This window comes from Chanodichthys erythropterus, chromosome 7 (assembly GCF_024489055.1).
Source record: "Chanodichthys erythropterus isolate Z2021 chromosome 7, ASM2448905v1, whole genome shotgun sequence".
In the NCBI taxonomy this organism is placed as follows: domain Eukaryota; kingdom Metazoa; phylum Chordata; class Actinopteri; order Cypriniformes; family Xenocyprididae; genus Chanodichthys; species Chanodichthys erythropterus.
The window spans coordinates 16,718,023-16,734,725 of record NC_090227.1 but is presented as its reverse complement, the minus strand read 5'-3'; the positions used below and the strand labels follow the sequence as shown (position 1 = coordinate 16,734,725).

General features: G+C 36.8%; 1 protein-coding gene across 6 annotated transcripts in view; it reads right to left on the bottom strand.

Moving 5' to 3' along the window:
* Positions 1-14,002, bottom strand: part of gas8 (growth arrest-specific 8) — a 230,000-nt gene extending 215,998 nt beyond the window's left edge. For all 6 annotated transcript variants that reach the window (XM_067389050.1, XM_067389052.1, XM_067389051.1 and 3 more), the window contains exons 1-4: positions 13,903-14,002; positions 13,447-13,539; positions 13,025-13,222; positions 12,712-12,918 (exon numbers count right to left, since the gene is read on the bottom strand). In XM_067389050.1, coding sequence (XP_067245151.1) covers positions 12,712-12,918; positions 13,025-13,222; positions 13,447-13,539; positions 13,903-13,905 — 501 coding nt within the window. In that variant the 5' untranslated portion in view covers positions 13,906-14,002. The remainder of the gene's footprint in view (positions 1-12,711; positions 12,919-13,024; positions 13,223-13,446; positions 13,540-13,902) is intronic.
* Positions 14,003-16,703: the final 2,701 nt, after the last annotated feature.

Here is a 16,703-nt window from a genome sequence, read left to right as displayed (position 1 = left end):
GCCAGCCAAGAGAGCATTACAGTAGTCCAGTCTGGATAGAACAAGAGCTTGGACAAGAATTTGTGTGGAATGTTCAGATAGGAAGGGTCTAATCTTCCTGATGTTGTACAAGGCAAATCTGCAGGACCGGGTCGTTGCTGCAATATGATCTGTGAAGGTTAGACCAGCATCCATCACCACTCCAAGGTTTCTGGCTGTCCTGGAAGGAGTGATGGTTGAAGACCCAAGTTGAACTGAAAGGTTGTGATGAAGTGTTGGGTTTGCACCGATCACAAGCAGTTCTGTTTTTGCAAGGTTGAGTTGGAGGTGGTGGTCCTTCATCCAGGCAGAAATGGCTGTCAGGCAGGCTGTGATGCGACCAGCAACCGTCGGATCATCTGGTTGGAATGAGAGGTAGAGTTGTGTGTCATCAGCATAACAGTGATGGGAGAAACCATGATCCTGAATGACTGATCCTAGTGATGACGTGTAGATGGAGAAGAGAAGTGGACCAAGCACAGAGCCCTGAGGTACCCCAGTAGCAAGATGATGTGACTTGGACACCTCACCTCTCCAAGATACCCTGAAGGACCTACCTGAGAGGTAAGACTCGAACCACTGGAGCGCAGTATATAAATATATTTATATATAATCTATTTTTAATCTCTATAATAAAAATGTATAATTCAGATTTTGATCTCCATATCCATTTACATATATTATATATATCTTCCAAGGGTTTTTTTCCCTCCTAGGACTTTTTTCCCAGTGCTAGCACGCTGGGTTTTTCTCCACCCCTCGGAGTCAGCCGACATTGGCTTAATGTAGCACCATCTTGTATATGTTACATATTACCACGCTTGCTTGTACAGCTTAATTTTAACCACTTCTCTTTTTCTGTGCTTCTAATATGTAAAGCTGCTTTGAAACAACTACCAATTGTAAAAAGTTCTATATAAATAAATTTGACTTGACTTGACTCCATTCTGTGCCTGCGTGAAATGAAATGCCTTTCTGAACCAGCAGGGGGCAGTAGCTGAACAGCCAATCAGAAAGATCAGATGGCCCGACGGACCGACGAGCTCCGACGCAGATTCAACATTTCGAATCGGCTGAAAAAAAGCCGATAAGGACCAACTTCCACCGATGGTGCGAAACAAACTGAGAAAACTCAGTCGGCCGACGAACAAGAACTGCCCGACGGCCGACAGTCGGCTTGGTGTGTTCCTGCCTTAACAATCAGTATCCTTACAAACACTTTGAACAACTCATAACATCAGTGGAGAAAGGCATATACAAACCAGATTCCAAAAAAGTTGGGACATTGTACAAATTGTGAATAAAAACAGAATGCAATGATGTGGAAGTTTCAAATTTCAATATTTTATTCAGAATACAACATAGATGACATATCAAATGTTTAAACTGAGAAAATGTATCATTTTAAGCGACAAATAAGTTGATTTTAAATTTCATGGCATCAACATCTCAAAAAAGTTGGGAAAAGGCCATGTTTACCACTGTGTGGCATCCCCTCTTCTTTTTGTCTGCAAATGTCTGGGGACTGAGGAGACAAGTTGTTCAAGTTTAGGAATAGGAATGTTGTCCCATTCTTGTCTAATACAGGCTTTTAGTTGCTCAACTGTTTTAGGTCTTCTTTGTCGCATCTTCCTCTTTATGATGCACCAAATGTTTTCTATGGGTGAAAGATCTGGACTGCAGGCTGGCCATTTCAGTACCCGGATCCTTCTTCTACGCAGCCATGATGTTGTAATTGATGCAGTATGTGGTCTGGCATTGTCATGTTGGAAAATGCAAGGTCTGCCCTGAAAGAGACGACGTCTGGATAGGAGCATATGTTGTTCTACAACTTGGATGCAACCCCATACCATCAGAGATGCAGGCTTCTGAACTGAGCGTTGATAACAACTTGGGTTGTCCTTGTCCTCTTTAGTCTGGATGACATGGCATCCCAGTTTTCCAAAAATAACTTCAAATTTTGATTCATCTGACCACAGAACAGTTTTCCATTTTGCCACAGTCCATTTTAAGCCTTGGTCCAGAGAAAACGCCTGCGCTTCTGGATCATGTTTAGATATGGCTTCTTTTTTGACCTATAGAGTTTTAGCCGGCAACGGTGGATTGTGTTCACCGACAATGTTTTCTGGAAATATTCCTGAGCCCATGTTGTGATTTCCATTACAGTAGCATTCCTGTATGTGATGCAGTGTCGTCTAAGGGCCCAAAGATCACGGGCATCCAGTATGGTTTTCCGGCCTTGACCCTTACGCACAGAGATTATTCCAGATTCTCTGAATCTTTGGATGATATTATGCACTGTAGATGATGATAACTTCAAACTAAATTTTTCTCTGAGAAACTCCTTTCTGATATTGCTCCCCTATTTTTCACCGCAGCACTGGGGGAATTGGTGATCCTCTGCCCATCTTGACTTCTGAGAGACAGTGCCCCTCTGAGAGGCTCTTTTTATACCCAATCATGTTGCCAATTTACCTAATAAGTTGAAAATTGGTACTCCAGCTGTTCCTTATATGTACATTTAACTTTTCCAGGCCTCTTATTGCTACCTGTCCCAACTTTTTTGGAATGTGTAGCTCTCATGAATTCCAAAATGAGCCAATATTTGGCATGACACTTCAAAATGTCTCACTTTCAACATTTGATATGTTATCTATATTCTATTGTGAATAAAATATAAGTTTATGAGATTTGTAAATTATTGCATTCCTTTTTTATTCACAATTTGTACAGTGTTCCAACTTTTTTGGAATCAGGTTTGTAGTTCATCATAACATCATAATGGACTCGCTATATTGCTAAATCTACACAATTTTTCATATCAACAGAATATATACTGGGATAACCTGGCCCCTCTCGAGACTTTCCTGCTTCAGAGCAGTCATTATTAATGATATGCTAAAGCCTGCCGGAACGTTGTTGTGGTTGGTTACAAGGTAGTCTGTGACGCCACAAACATCACCTATTTCAAACCGTGGGTTTTAGACTATCTTTGGTTTACTGCAATTTCAAACATAAAATACTCAGCAATGGTGCCGACTTATGAATTTGCACGTTTTGTTTTAAAGTATATTAACACTCTGAGGTCTGACGGTATTGCCGGCGATACCACCGTGTTTTTTTTTCTTATCAGTGTGAAAGCGACTCAAAATACTCCGTCAATGTTGCACATACAATTAAGAGTTATACACCAATTTAATATGTGGAATATCTTCTTTCATTTGTGTACACTCAGAGTAAAAACAAAATGTTATGCTTTTTTTTAAATAAAGAAAACTAACATGATGCGTGATCTCTCATCTCCCTCTGAACGAAGTACAATCTGATAGTTCTCAGAAAATTAACTGTAACTTAGTGAATACTAATGACAAAAAAATTACACTTATGTCTAAAAAAACGTTAAGATGACAGGTTTTAAATCATGTAAGTTAAATCGAAAACAGACCTTCTGGGCCCTATTTTAACGATCTAAACGCAAAGTGTGAAGCGCATGGCGCAGGTGCACTCAGGGCGTGTCCAAATCCACTTTTGCTATTTTAACGACGGAAAAACGGTCCGTGCGCCGGGGCGCATTTTTGAAATGGGTTGTCCCTATTCTCTTAATGAGTAATGGGCGTAACGTTCAATAAACCAATCAGAGTGTCATCTCCCCTTCCCTTTAAGAGCGAGATGCACTCGCGCCATGGCGGATTGCTATTTACATGCCGGAATTTGTTGGCGGAAAAGCTGAACGCTTTTCAAGCGAAGAAACTGATCTGCTCGTGCGCGAAGTTAAAGCGCGCGAGCAGATCATCTACGGGGCAAGCAGGATATAACATTATATATATTATATAATTATATATTATATAACATAACATTATAAAATACACTGACTTATTAAACACACCGATTCAACTGAGGAGTTCAACGAGTGATGTTTTGCTGAAATTACCTGTTAAGTGGCCAGTCAATCTTTCAGTCGTCTGCTTTGGATGCAGGCTTTCAAATAGCTCCGCGCGATCAGTCAGTTAATATGTGTGTGCATTGGCAAGATTGTTCAATTAATTAGCCAGTTTCGTTCATCATTATAAGTAGTAATAGGCTGAATTGAAAATAGGTATCCTAATTCTAATACACACAATGACTATTCATCATTACATTTTTATATTTATGTAGCCTACACAATAATATTCTTTTACACTGTAATCCTTTTGTTTTTAATATTTGGCATATTTGTGTGATGCGTATCCCTGTGTGTAATAAGCAAAGTCAACGCGCACTGTGGACGCGCCCAGAGGTGCAGTTTCTACCAACGCGCTCTAACAAAAAAATATTGCGCCCCTGACTTTAGACTTTAGACCAGGTTTGAGTTGGTCTATGGCGCAGTCTATTTTCAGCTCCTTAAAATAGCAATGCGCTGGCAATGCGCCTGAACACACCTCTTTTTTAGACCAGCACGCCCATTGGCGCACTAACTGGCGCAAATGCATTTACTAATTTAAGGACGTGGCGCTGAACGGGAAAACGCGAACGGCGCTGGACGCAAACTAGCAAACACACTTGCGCTGCGCCTTGCGTCGCATTGCGCCGGGTGTATTATAGGGCCCTCTGTGTTTATGTAATCTGTATGAAAAGAGAGCCATGTCAGAAATCTGTGATTCAGCTCATTATCCGCTAATGAGGCCACGCCCACGGAGCCAGCACTATTCAGGCACAAATTCAGTCAATACATCGTCTCAATCGTGTATTTATTGTCTTCAAAAGTGTTTTGAATAGCCATATTTAGCGATCTCTTGCCTCTGTTAGTTCCTTGATTGTCACATGATATGCCTCTTCTTTTACTGAGGCATTTGTGGACAAAAGGGGCAGAGCGCCCTCCGGCTCAAGGATGAATTAAAAACACAGCATCCAGCGCTCTTAATGATGACAATAAATATAGAATAATAAATATTACTCCTCTGTATAGAAAATTGATATAAACATATGAGAATCCATCAGTATTTCTCCAAATGTGTATGTTTTTAAGCATATTAAGAAATTATGGTCAATATAAGATTTTAAGAGTCAAAATGTGAAGCTTGAGTCTCAGATATTTTTAATGATGTATAGTTTGTCAACTGCACATCAACATTTAGGCTCTATAATATAACAAATATAGTAGCCTATATGAAATGCCCTAGAGGTAGGAATGTTCAGACGCTTTGCATCACAGAAATACATTATATTTTAAAGTATATTAAAATAGAAAAACATTATTTGGTTAGAGAATTGAGACTTCTTTTAAAAACATTATAATGGCAATGTGTTCAATCTTTTGACTGGTACTGTAATTTAACATAGGCCTATACAAAATTTTCTTCATATCATGTGCAATAATACGTGCATGCATGAGATCACAAAAATCTTTTCTTTTTTTCTTTTTTTTGTCCTGAGTGGACATTAATCCTGTTATCAGCATGATCACAGAGGGTTTTTTCACAGCCTATCTGACTGAAAGGCCTCATTAATATGCAAGTCATTTCAGGTCATTATTATTCAATTCTTTTGTCTTCTCAGGTGAGAATCACCGATTATACATGAGGATTCTCGCCTCCATGCATACTGTGTTTCTTGACCAAAAGTGTCTTAGAAAATTTAAATCTCTCTATTGTTTTATATGAAGAAGTAGGAAGGATAATTTTTATTTCATTTTGAAGCAAAAACTCTAGTCTACAACCTCCAATACCCAGATGTCTTGTGAACACAGTTTTAATTTATATTTTTTGGCCTTATTTCAGTGACTTAAGTTTTTAGTTTTTTCAATAACCACACATAAACGTTATTCCTTCAAAACACAAACATGTACATACATGTTCCTTACATATTATTGTAGCCTAGTTTGTGCTGAATACAGTGTAATGACACTTTTGTCATTTATATGTTTATGAACAACTGAAAAAAGCACAAATGTCAGGGCATGTCAAAACTTCTCCAGGGCCGCAAAAATCCTCAGACCCCTGAGGGTTAAAAACACTACATAGACATATAAACAACATTAAAAACTTGACTTTCACCACAGGGGGTCTTTAAGTGAGCGTAAACAGTTGGTAAAGAAAACGCATGTGTATCAGTATATTCATGGATCAGTGCATTCGCTCTTAAAGTGACAGCAGCCTAATATTCCTGCTGCAGTCTGTATCATTAATCAAACAACCTGCTTTTGTTACTCCAGAATTGAAATGTACAATGACAGAAAGAACGGTAGTATGTTAGCCTAGTTTTTTTTTTGCTTGCATAATTCATATGTAGCATTGTTTGCAAAGGATGTAATTTGTATAATAGAATAAAATGTTGTCTGCATGGTTTTGAGACTTGTATATTATCATTTCCTCTTATAATTAGCTGTTGGCTAACTCCAACCAGGCTACAGGTAAAATATGTGACGTACATCGTAAAGCAGGTCGCACTCTTCCGCTGGCAGGGGATGGGCGGGGCTGTGTGTACCGAACCGAACACGAAACTTGCAGAGTGTAGTTGTAGCCGCTAGGAGGCTGCTCAGGTAGCAGCAGCAGTAGAATTTGTCCAGTTAAGAGTTGTTCTACCACTGAAATAATTTTAGAGACATTTTAAGGTCAAAAATCTACATAGTGTTGCTTTAAAGATGACTCAATATCCTTTTAGATTCTGATTCTTAAACTTTTCTATGGGTATGTTCATTTTTAAGGCCCTATATAGTTTATTCCCAGAGATATGGAGATGTCAAAATGGCTCTATGAGCAAATTGTTGAACTTTACCCATTTTCAATGGTTGAAAACCAAATGTGGGTGACTTTGCATATGGCTGCTACTTACTGTATTGAAAGAGGAATGTCTGAAAAACAAATATTGTTAAAAGTGGAAATGTGCCTTTATTTATTCACATAAAAAAAACAATATAATTAAAGCTGCAAGCAGCAATGAAAGGGCCCTCGCACCCAGGCTCACCACCACCCGTTGGCCTCAGGAAAACAGTAAAAAGTGGGCGACATGCATGTAAGTGAGTAAATACAGGAGAATTATAGCAAAATCATGTAAAAGTGCCAAACTTCCTGCTGCCAACAGGTGGTGCTATAGCTAACTGAATATTGTCATATAGATGTCTTTAGGCAAGGAATCTTATCACACATGTGAAGTTTGGGGCAGATCAGACATAGTATGTTACAACAGCTTCCTCTTTCATGGCGAAACATCAGACTTTGTCAGTCCGCCACGGACACGCCCTTCAATGAAAACTCAAGATCTTTGATATTTATCATCGCTAAGGTCTTAAGATTAGAATGACAACATACAATGTTGATCTGGTTAAATCTCTATGAGGAGTTAATCGCAGTGTAAAACATGTAATTTCCTGTTGCCCCCAGGTGGCGCTATGACTGTAACTGAATATTGTCATGAAGATGTCTTCAGGTCAGGACTCTAATAAAGCATGTGAAGTTTGGGGCAGATCAGAAATTGTATGCCCGAATTACAACAACTTCCTGTTTCATTGCGAAACATCGATCTTTGCCAGGCCGCCACGGACACGCCCTTCAGCGAAAACTCTAGATCTTCGCAATTTAACGTCTCAAAGGCCTTTAGATTAGACTGACCAAATATGATGTTGATCTGATTAAAGCTCTAGGAGGAGTTCGTTAAAGTACAACATGTGGAAATGGCAAAAACTGCCAAAATTTTGTAGAGAAAATTCAAAATATCTCACTTCCTGTTGGGTGTACAAACTTTGCACCCATGGGCTTTTTTGTAGGTATTGGGCTGTTACATCTGTCTACCGAATGTCATAACTGTACGTGAAACGTAGCACGAAGGGCGCTTAATTGAAATTTTACAGGTGGCGCTATCGAGCCATTTTGCCACACCTAATTCTGAAACCCATATCGGATGCAAATTTTCACCACTTCTGACACGTGTGCAAAGTTTCATGAGTTTTTGAGAACGTTTAGGCCATCAAAAATGCGATTCATTTTGGAGAAGAAGAATAATTGGCTGAGCAATTCCAATAGGGTCCTCACACCATCGGTGCTCGGGCCCTAATTACATTAATTTTGAGAGTCCAAACATTCTGTTATTAAGAATATAGAAAACATAGCTATTTTGCTGGTTCAATAATTTTATTTCGCGTTTGTATTTCAGAAATTTACTAAAAATCTCTGAAAGGAAGTTAATGTGCCTCAACTTAGCCATTCCAGTGTATTTTTGGTACTGAAATATTGTTACAATTGGTATGTTCAATGCAGTTATTTTGATAGAAGGAAAGATACATATCTAGTTTTAACATTATTTGTTTTTCAGACATTTATTTTTAAATACAGTCCCCTGGTTTCACAGAGCTGTTTCAACTGAAAGCAACTTATACTGACATATCTTTAAATATGCCAGTGTTATTGTTTTGTCTCAAGAAGCACACCAGTAATGTTTTTTTTTTTTTTTTTCTAGGGTATGTTTATAAAAGCTACTTAAATGCCTTTGCTTTAATCACCAGTGTTGAGCACGTTACTTTAAAAAAGTAATTAGTTATAGTTACTAGTTACTTCTCATAAACAGTAACGGAGTTATTAACTGAGTTACATCATTATAAAAGTAACTAATTACAAGGGAAAGTAACTATTGCGTTACTTTAAAAAAATAAAAAAATAAATATATTATATATATATATATATATATATATATATATATATATATATATATATATATATATATATTATATTATATTATATATATATATATATGTCAAATAACTTGAATGCCCCATATATTAAATATAAGTCCTATGTCCTATGATATGTTTTAAATTAATTTACTGGATTATGAAAAGTGAACAGCATGAATAAGATGCATCATAAGATGCGCAATATGTCGGGAGGCATGGAGTGGGTCAGACATGATTTTGACCACTTCATTAAGTTTTGTTTTATAGAAAGCCTTTCTTAAAAGTGAATTTTGTTTTGTAAAAATTGTATCTTAATTTTAATCAATGTTTCATCAACCAATTGCCTGGATTTAATAAATAAGAAGCAAATATAGCAGACAATATTATCATGGCAGGTGCGGGCGCGATCACTGGCGCGTGAACTGGAGCACGTCTTACAGGCTAAATAAACCGAAACTCAGCGGCTGCTTGCCTCGCAGACAAGAGAAATATATCTATAGAAACCTTGACATATCTAAAAATGAAAAGAAATGGGCTACTCTGATTATGTAGCCTAAACCGAATGAAATGTACATTCTTTTCTCTAGGCGTGTCTAGTATATGCAGAGATGATGAGAGTCAGTAATGTCAACTTCATCTTCGCAGCCGACACTGATTAATAAAACATTACTTTATTAATAAACAATTAAAATGTCTCCTTGCTGTTTTGGTCACATTCATAATTATTACTTTTGCCGGTTCTTTATGGCAAACATTATGCGTGCGCTTGAGTGCTATAGCCTATATTACATAAACGCTCATTATCATGGTTTATTCTCTCCAGTATTTAAGTTAAATTAATATAAATGCGATTAGTCAACTAATGGCTTAAATGAATAACTACTAGCCGACTAGAAAAACTTATTTCACATATTTTCGATCCAGCATGTCACAAAGGGTATTCTGGTTTGAGCTCGCGCTCAGCTCGCATGCTCACAGACACACACACACCGAGCATCGTTCATTATTATCAGTTTAAAATTAGCCTATATTTTTGTAGGCTATGACTAACCGCAGCACACACCAGAGAAAAATCTTTGCAGGTCCTATGGCTGAGAGAGAGGGCTACTCGGATGAAAACCGCATCAGTGAGCTCAATTATAGTAACGCAGCATTTTTTGCCAGTAACGGTAACGGCGTTGTAACGGGAGAAAAAGTAATTCGTTTGATTACTCGTTACTGAAAAAAGTAACGGCGTTAGTAACGCCGTTTATTTATAACGCCGTTATTCCCATCACTGTTAATCCCTATTTATGTTAGTCTTATTTTTCCAAGAGACCTTGTGATATTAAAAAAATATGGTATTTCTCTTTGAGTCTTGAGTCGAGTGGCAAAACCTTCACAATGCAGGTATTATTTTGTTCTGTCTTTTACTGCATATGATAATTCATACTCGGAAAACAGAACTGAAGTGACATTAATTGCAGGCATTTGTTATAATACATAGCCCCGGTTTCACAGACAAGGCTTACACTAGTCCTAGACTAAAATGCATGTTTGAGCTGTTTTAACTGAAAGTAAATTGTACTGAAATATCTTAAAGGTGCCCTAGATTGTTTTTTTACAAGATGTAATATAAGTCTTAGGTGTCCCCTGAATGAGTCTGTGAAGTTTCAGCTCAAAATACCCCATAGATTTGTTTTTTGGGGCATCATTAACTATGCAATTTTTTTTCAGCACGGCCCCTTTAAGAGATGCGCTTCCTCTGCCACACGAGCTGTCGACTATATTACAGCGCATTTACAAAGTTCACACAGCTAATATAACCCTCAAATGGATCTTTACAAGATGTTCGTCATGCATGCTGTATGCATGCTTCGAATTATGTGAGTAAAGTATTTATTTAGATGGTTACGTTTGATTCTGTGTGAGTTTGAGGCTATATCTGCTCTGTGGCTAAAGCTAACATTACACACTGTTGGAGAGATTTATAAAGAATGAAGTTGTGTTTATGCATTATACAGACTGCAAGTGTTTAAAAATGAAAATAGCTACAGCTCTTGTCTCCGTAAATACAGTAAGAAACGATGGTAACTTTAACCACATTTAACAGTACATTAGCAACATGCTAATGAAACATTTAGAAAGACAATTTACAAATATCACTAAAAATATCATGCTATCATGGATCATGTCAGTTATTATTGCTCCATCTGCCATTTTTCGCTGATGTTTTTGCTTGCTTACCTTGTCTGTGCACAGATCCAGACGTTAATACTGCCTTTCCTTGTCTAATGCGTCGAATGGGCTGGCATTATGCAAATATTGGGGGTGTACATATTAATGATCCCGACTGTTACGTAACAGTCGGTGTTATGTTGAGATCCGAATGTTTTCCGGAAGTCTTTTAAACAAATGAGATTTACATAAGGAGGAGGAAGCAATGGGGTTTGAAACTCAGTGTATGTCTTTTCCATGTACTGAACTCTTGTTATTCAACTATGCCGAGGTAAATTCAAATTCTGATTCGAGGGCACCTTTAAAATATGTCAGTGCCATTGTTTTGTCTTAAGATGCACACCAGTAATGTTTCTTTCTAGTGTACATTTATAAAAGATACTTAAATATCCTAATTTAACTAAGGCCTAATCCTGGCTTAGGCTAAGCTCTGTCTGTGAAACTGGGCCATAATGTACAATGGAGATCGAAAGTTTGGGAACCCCTTTCAGAATCTGTGAAAATGTGAAAATTTTTACAAAACAAGAGAGATCATACCTTGTTATCTTGTTATCTTTTCTTTAGTACTGTCCTGAGTAAGATATTTTACATAAAAGATGTTTACATATAGTCCACAAGACAAAAAAATAGCTGAATTTATTAAAATAACCCTCGTTCAAAAGTTTGGGAACCCTTGGATCATAATACTGTGTGTGGTTACCTGATGATCCATGAGTGTCTTGTTTGTTCTGAGCAGTTAAACTGAGCTCTGTTCTTCAGAAAAATCCTCCAGGTCCTGCAAATTCTTCAGTTTTCAAGCATCTTTTGCATATTTGAACCCTTTCCAGCAGTGGCAGTGTGAAAAGACAGATCTCAAAATCATACATAGGACAACTGAGGGACTCAAACACAACTATTAAAAAAGGTTCAAACATTCACTGATGCTCCAGAAGGAAACACGATGCATTAAGAGCCATGAGGTAAATTGTACTTCTTTTTTTTTAAACTGAAGAATCTGCAGGACCTGGAGGATTTTTCTGAAGAACAGAGCTCAGTTTAACTGCTCAGAACAAACAAGAGACTCACAAACAACCATCACAAAACATAAAAACAGTCATGGATCATCAGGTAACCACACACAGTATTAAGATCCAAGGGTTCCCAAACTTTTGAACGGGGTTATTTTAATAAATTCAGCTATTTTTTTGTCTTGTGGACTATATGTAAACATCTTTTTATGTAAAATATCTTACTCAGGACAGTACTAAACAAAAAATAACATACATTTTGTATGATCTCTCTTGTTTAATAATAATAAAATTTTTCACATTTTCACAGATTCTGAAAGGGGTTCCCATACTTTCGATCCCCACTGTACATACCTTGATTGTTTATATTATGTATATTACATTATTTATTTTAACAGTGTTGTTCAATAAAACCCTAAAATTACTTTTGATACTATGTAAACCAATTATTATTGCCTCATTGTTATTAAATATGTATTTTGAGTCATTTTAAAGGGTATTCATTTAGGTCTATTTTTATTACCACAAAAAATATATATATATCCAATTACTCAATTAATTGTCAAAATAATTGACAAATAACTCGATTAATAAAAATAATCATTAGTTACAGACCTAGATTACTTAAATGATAAGTAAAATGCACCTGCATTGTTTAGCATTTTGTTACTTTCAGTCAAATAAGACCATTTTTCTAGTCATTTCCTAAATATGTTTTTTCTTAGTTAAAAATTCTCATGTATCATCTCATTAGCTAAGTGTATTTTATATAGGCCACTGTGTAATTTGCACCCTGATTTTATCATATTATAATCATGCACATACCAGATGAATGCTCTTGAGCACATTCTCACTGGACAGCTCCTGCTCTTTTAAGTAAACTTTCAAGTTGCGCACGTCCTTCTGCAGATGATTCTCGAGGACAGCGTGCTCCTTCTGCAGCTGTTTGGTACTTGAGACACTTTCAGCCTTCAGTTCAGACAGCATGTTCTGCTGTTCATACAATAAGTGCTTGACCTTCTGCTTGTAAACCTGAACAACAACAGATTCATGTCAGATATAGTGTTAATTATGAGCCCACATGCAATTCATTTAGGGGAAAATTACTTGGACATCACCACATTACTCCTTTCAGCACCTTAATTTCCACTTGGTGGCGCTCCTCTGCCTCCTCCAGTTCACGCTCTCTGTTTCTCAGCTCACACTTATTTTCTTCCAGATGTCTTCTGGTGATTTCCCAAAATGTGTGGATTTTGTCCCTCTCTAGCTGAAAATAGTTGCGTTCTTCTCGTTCTCTGTCCAGCTCCTCTCGCAGACGCACAATGTGCTCCTCCAACTACAGTTTTGTAGATTGGAGTTTCAGTCAGATTGGTAAAAATGAAATAAAAAATAATGGCTGCCATCAACAAAGTGTGCTTGATTTCATTATTTTTTAAAATTAGTATTATTATTTTCATTAGGATGAACTGACCGACTAGGACATTATTATTATTATTATTATTATTATTATTAATATTATTATTGCAGACAATAACATCTCTAAATACGAAAAAATCAGACCTGCTCTTTGGACATCTCCTCTGTGGACAAGCCATCCACTACTGTTGGAGTTTTGCCCTTTGGGGACTTATTGGAAGATTTTCTCTTCGGCGGCTGGAATATGAACAGAAACAGGTTAGGTTCAATAAAGTCTCTTGTATTGGATAATTACTGTATATTTCTATATTTTCCGTATTTTATAAACATAGTTATACTATTAATGGATTAACGTCTCAGAATAAATATACTGTATTGCAGGGGATACATTTTAATTTGAGGAAATGCCATTTGCACTAAACATATTTGATCAGACTTTGGCTTCTGTATTAGCCGATGAGCTAGCGTCTCACCCTTGGACCACAACAACAGCGATACTGGGCTTTATTTTTTTATTTATTTATCCATGGGTAAATTTCTTCTGACAATAGATGAACGATTTCATAAATACGATTTCATTATTATTTAATACGTGCTTACCATTGTTTGTGAACGCGTTAACACCACCTCAACTGAAAATAAAGTGGCTTGTAGCTTCACATGCTGCTACTACTCAACAACGGTTTCCTAGCAACATGAGAGCTCGGCTTAACAAATGTCTTCTTCTTTCTTGGATGATTTGGCGCTTTCCACAGCATAAGCAAATACCGCCACCTGCTGTTTCCTTATCTAACATGGATATGTTTTTGTACAACCAAGAGTAGTAGTTAAATCACTTAAGATGAAAAATCCTCCGAATCTGGTTGAGCATAACTTGGAATTATATTAAAGGACAACAAACTAAAAATAAATAAATAAATAAATAATTTTTAAATAAATTAAATATAGATAAATAAAAACAAATAAAAAATTACTTTCTTAAATTATACTTAGCCAGAAGTGAAACAGCTTAGGGGCTTTCATGTCTTTAAAACGTTCAAAGAGTTGCTCAAGAGTTGGCAGAGAGAGAGAGAGAGAGAGAGAGAGAGAGAGCGTACTTGGCAGTCTGTGGAAGCCGCGGAATAAAATAATAATAAAAAAAGTTCATTTTAAGTTTATATTTCACAAATCTGACTTTTTTTCCTAGCAAATCCGAGTTTATAAATCACATTTCTTAGAAGGAATCAGTTTTTTGAGATATAACGTTACTCGTCATTATTCTGTCTTTTTTCCTCAGAATTGTGAGCGTACACTACCGTTCAAATATTTTTGAATGCAGTTTTTTTTTAAAGATTTTTTAATGTTTTTAAAAACTCTCTTCTGCTCACCAAGACTTTGTTTATTTGATCCAAAATACAGCAAAAACAGTAATTAATATTGTGAAATATTTTTACAATTTAAAATATCTGTTTTCTATTTGAATATATTTTAAAATGCAATTTATTTCTGTCAGCAAAGCTGAATTTTCAGCATCACACTCCAGTCTTCACATGTGTCACATGATCTTTCAGAAATCATTCTAATATGCTGATTTGCTGCTCAAGAAACATTTATTATTATTATCAATGTTGAAAAAAGTTGTGTACATTTTTTTCAGGACTATTTGATGAATATAAAGTTCAAAAGAACAGCATTTACCTCAAATATAAAGCTTTTGCAACATTATAAATGTGCATACTGTCACTTTTGATCAATTTAATGCATCCCAAAAAAACAAAATGCATGCAAAAAATAATAATAATTAAATTACTGACCCCAAACTTTTGAACGGTAGTGATAATGTTACAAAAACGTTCTATTTTAGATAAATACTGTTCTTTTGAACTTTCTATTCATCAAATAATCCCAAAGAACTATGGTTATTTTAATAAGTAACGAGAGCGCATCAATGTAATACGTGAGCACAAAACTCTCAGCTCCACTTAATGCTGGGTTCTTTGGGAAGCAAGGTTATCTTTCCCTAAAAAAAAAAACACACTTCTTTGGTGACATTGTTGATTTTGTGAAGTCCTGTGACCTGTGCAGTGCTCCCGATGACTTTCGTAAAGCCGAATGTGCATTGTTGGGCGTGCTCTTGCTCTCTCGCTCTGGTCACCGTGTGCGCGCGCTCTTCTGGAAGAAGTGCCCATACAAGGAATTTTGACCCCTTTGACATCACACAGTCCCATACTCGAGAAAAAAAAAAATAAAAAAAGACTGCAAAGTTAATGAGGATATAAAAGAGTATTTTTGGCACAGAAATACATCCGTCCAACTCATGTTTTGAAACTTTGGCCATGTTTAGCATAAGAATCCAACTTTTTAACAGTGTAAATAAGTCAGAATACATGAAATAGCATTATACCCCCCCTTTAAGCTGGACAATGACACTATTTTCTTCTAGAGCTGCTGTGTAGCCAAATTATTTTCACTGTAAAGCTGCTTTGACAATCTGCATTGTAAAAAGTGCTATATAAATAAAGGTGACTTGACTTTGCTGTATTTTGGATCAAATAAATGAAGCCTTGGTGAGCAGAATAGACTTCTTTTAAAAACATTAAAAAATCTTACCGTTCAAAAACTTTTACCCGGTAATGTATATCTGTTATGTTCACCGTCTCGTCCAGGTTGTTTGACTGTCACGTGTTCCTTTGTGTTTTGCTCCCGCCACTCATTATTCACCATGGACACTGATTTCATCCCCAGCTGTTTCTTGTTAGTGTGTGTACTTAAAGGGTTACTTCAGGATTTAGCATTAAGCTTTGTATTAGTAGAATACCACTAGTATTTTCGAATTACTGTGCTTTCCCCCTTCATATCAGCCCGAGATGAGAGATTTATGCATTTTTATTCTGTAAAAAAGCCTCCGATGACGCAAAAATCAAGTCATTTTGCGTCATCGGAGGTTTTTATGGCCAGAGGGTTAAAACTACAGCCAGTAATAGCAGGTAGTTCCGCATTTTTTCACCACGCCCATACATATGCGTATTTGTGGTTACTCATGGACATAGATCAGGCCAGGCTGTTCGTCCTCTGGGAAAGTGAATATAGATGGTATCGCGGTTTCCTTCAGAATGGTTCTCTTCATTGCAAAGATATTTGGTTCGTAGTCCTTGTGCTTGAAATGGAGAGTACATATACTGCGGTTTTTTAGGTTTTCTATAACGGTGTCATCTCCAAACTTCGGGTGTTTGATGGCCCGCAGCCACTGTTTACATCGCTCCAAATCTTTAACTTAATCGGATGGAAACTTACTTGTCCTTTCCTGGTTTTGGGTGTACATCCAGGTACAAAGCAATTTAGCACCATTTCGCTGTAAATGTATGAACTAACTCACGATTTATTTGTTTGAATTTTCCTGAATGCCGCCTGTAACCGCTAGG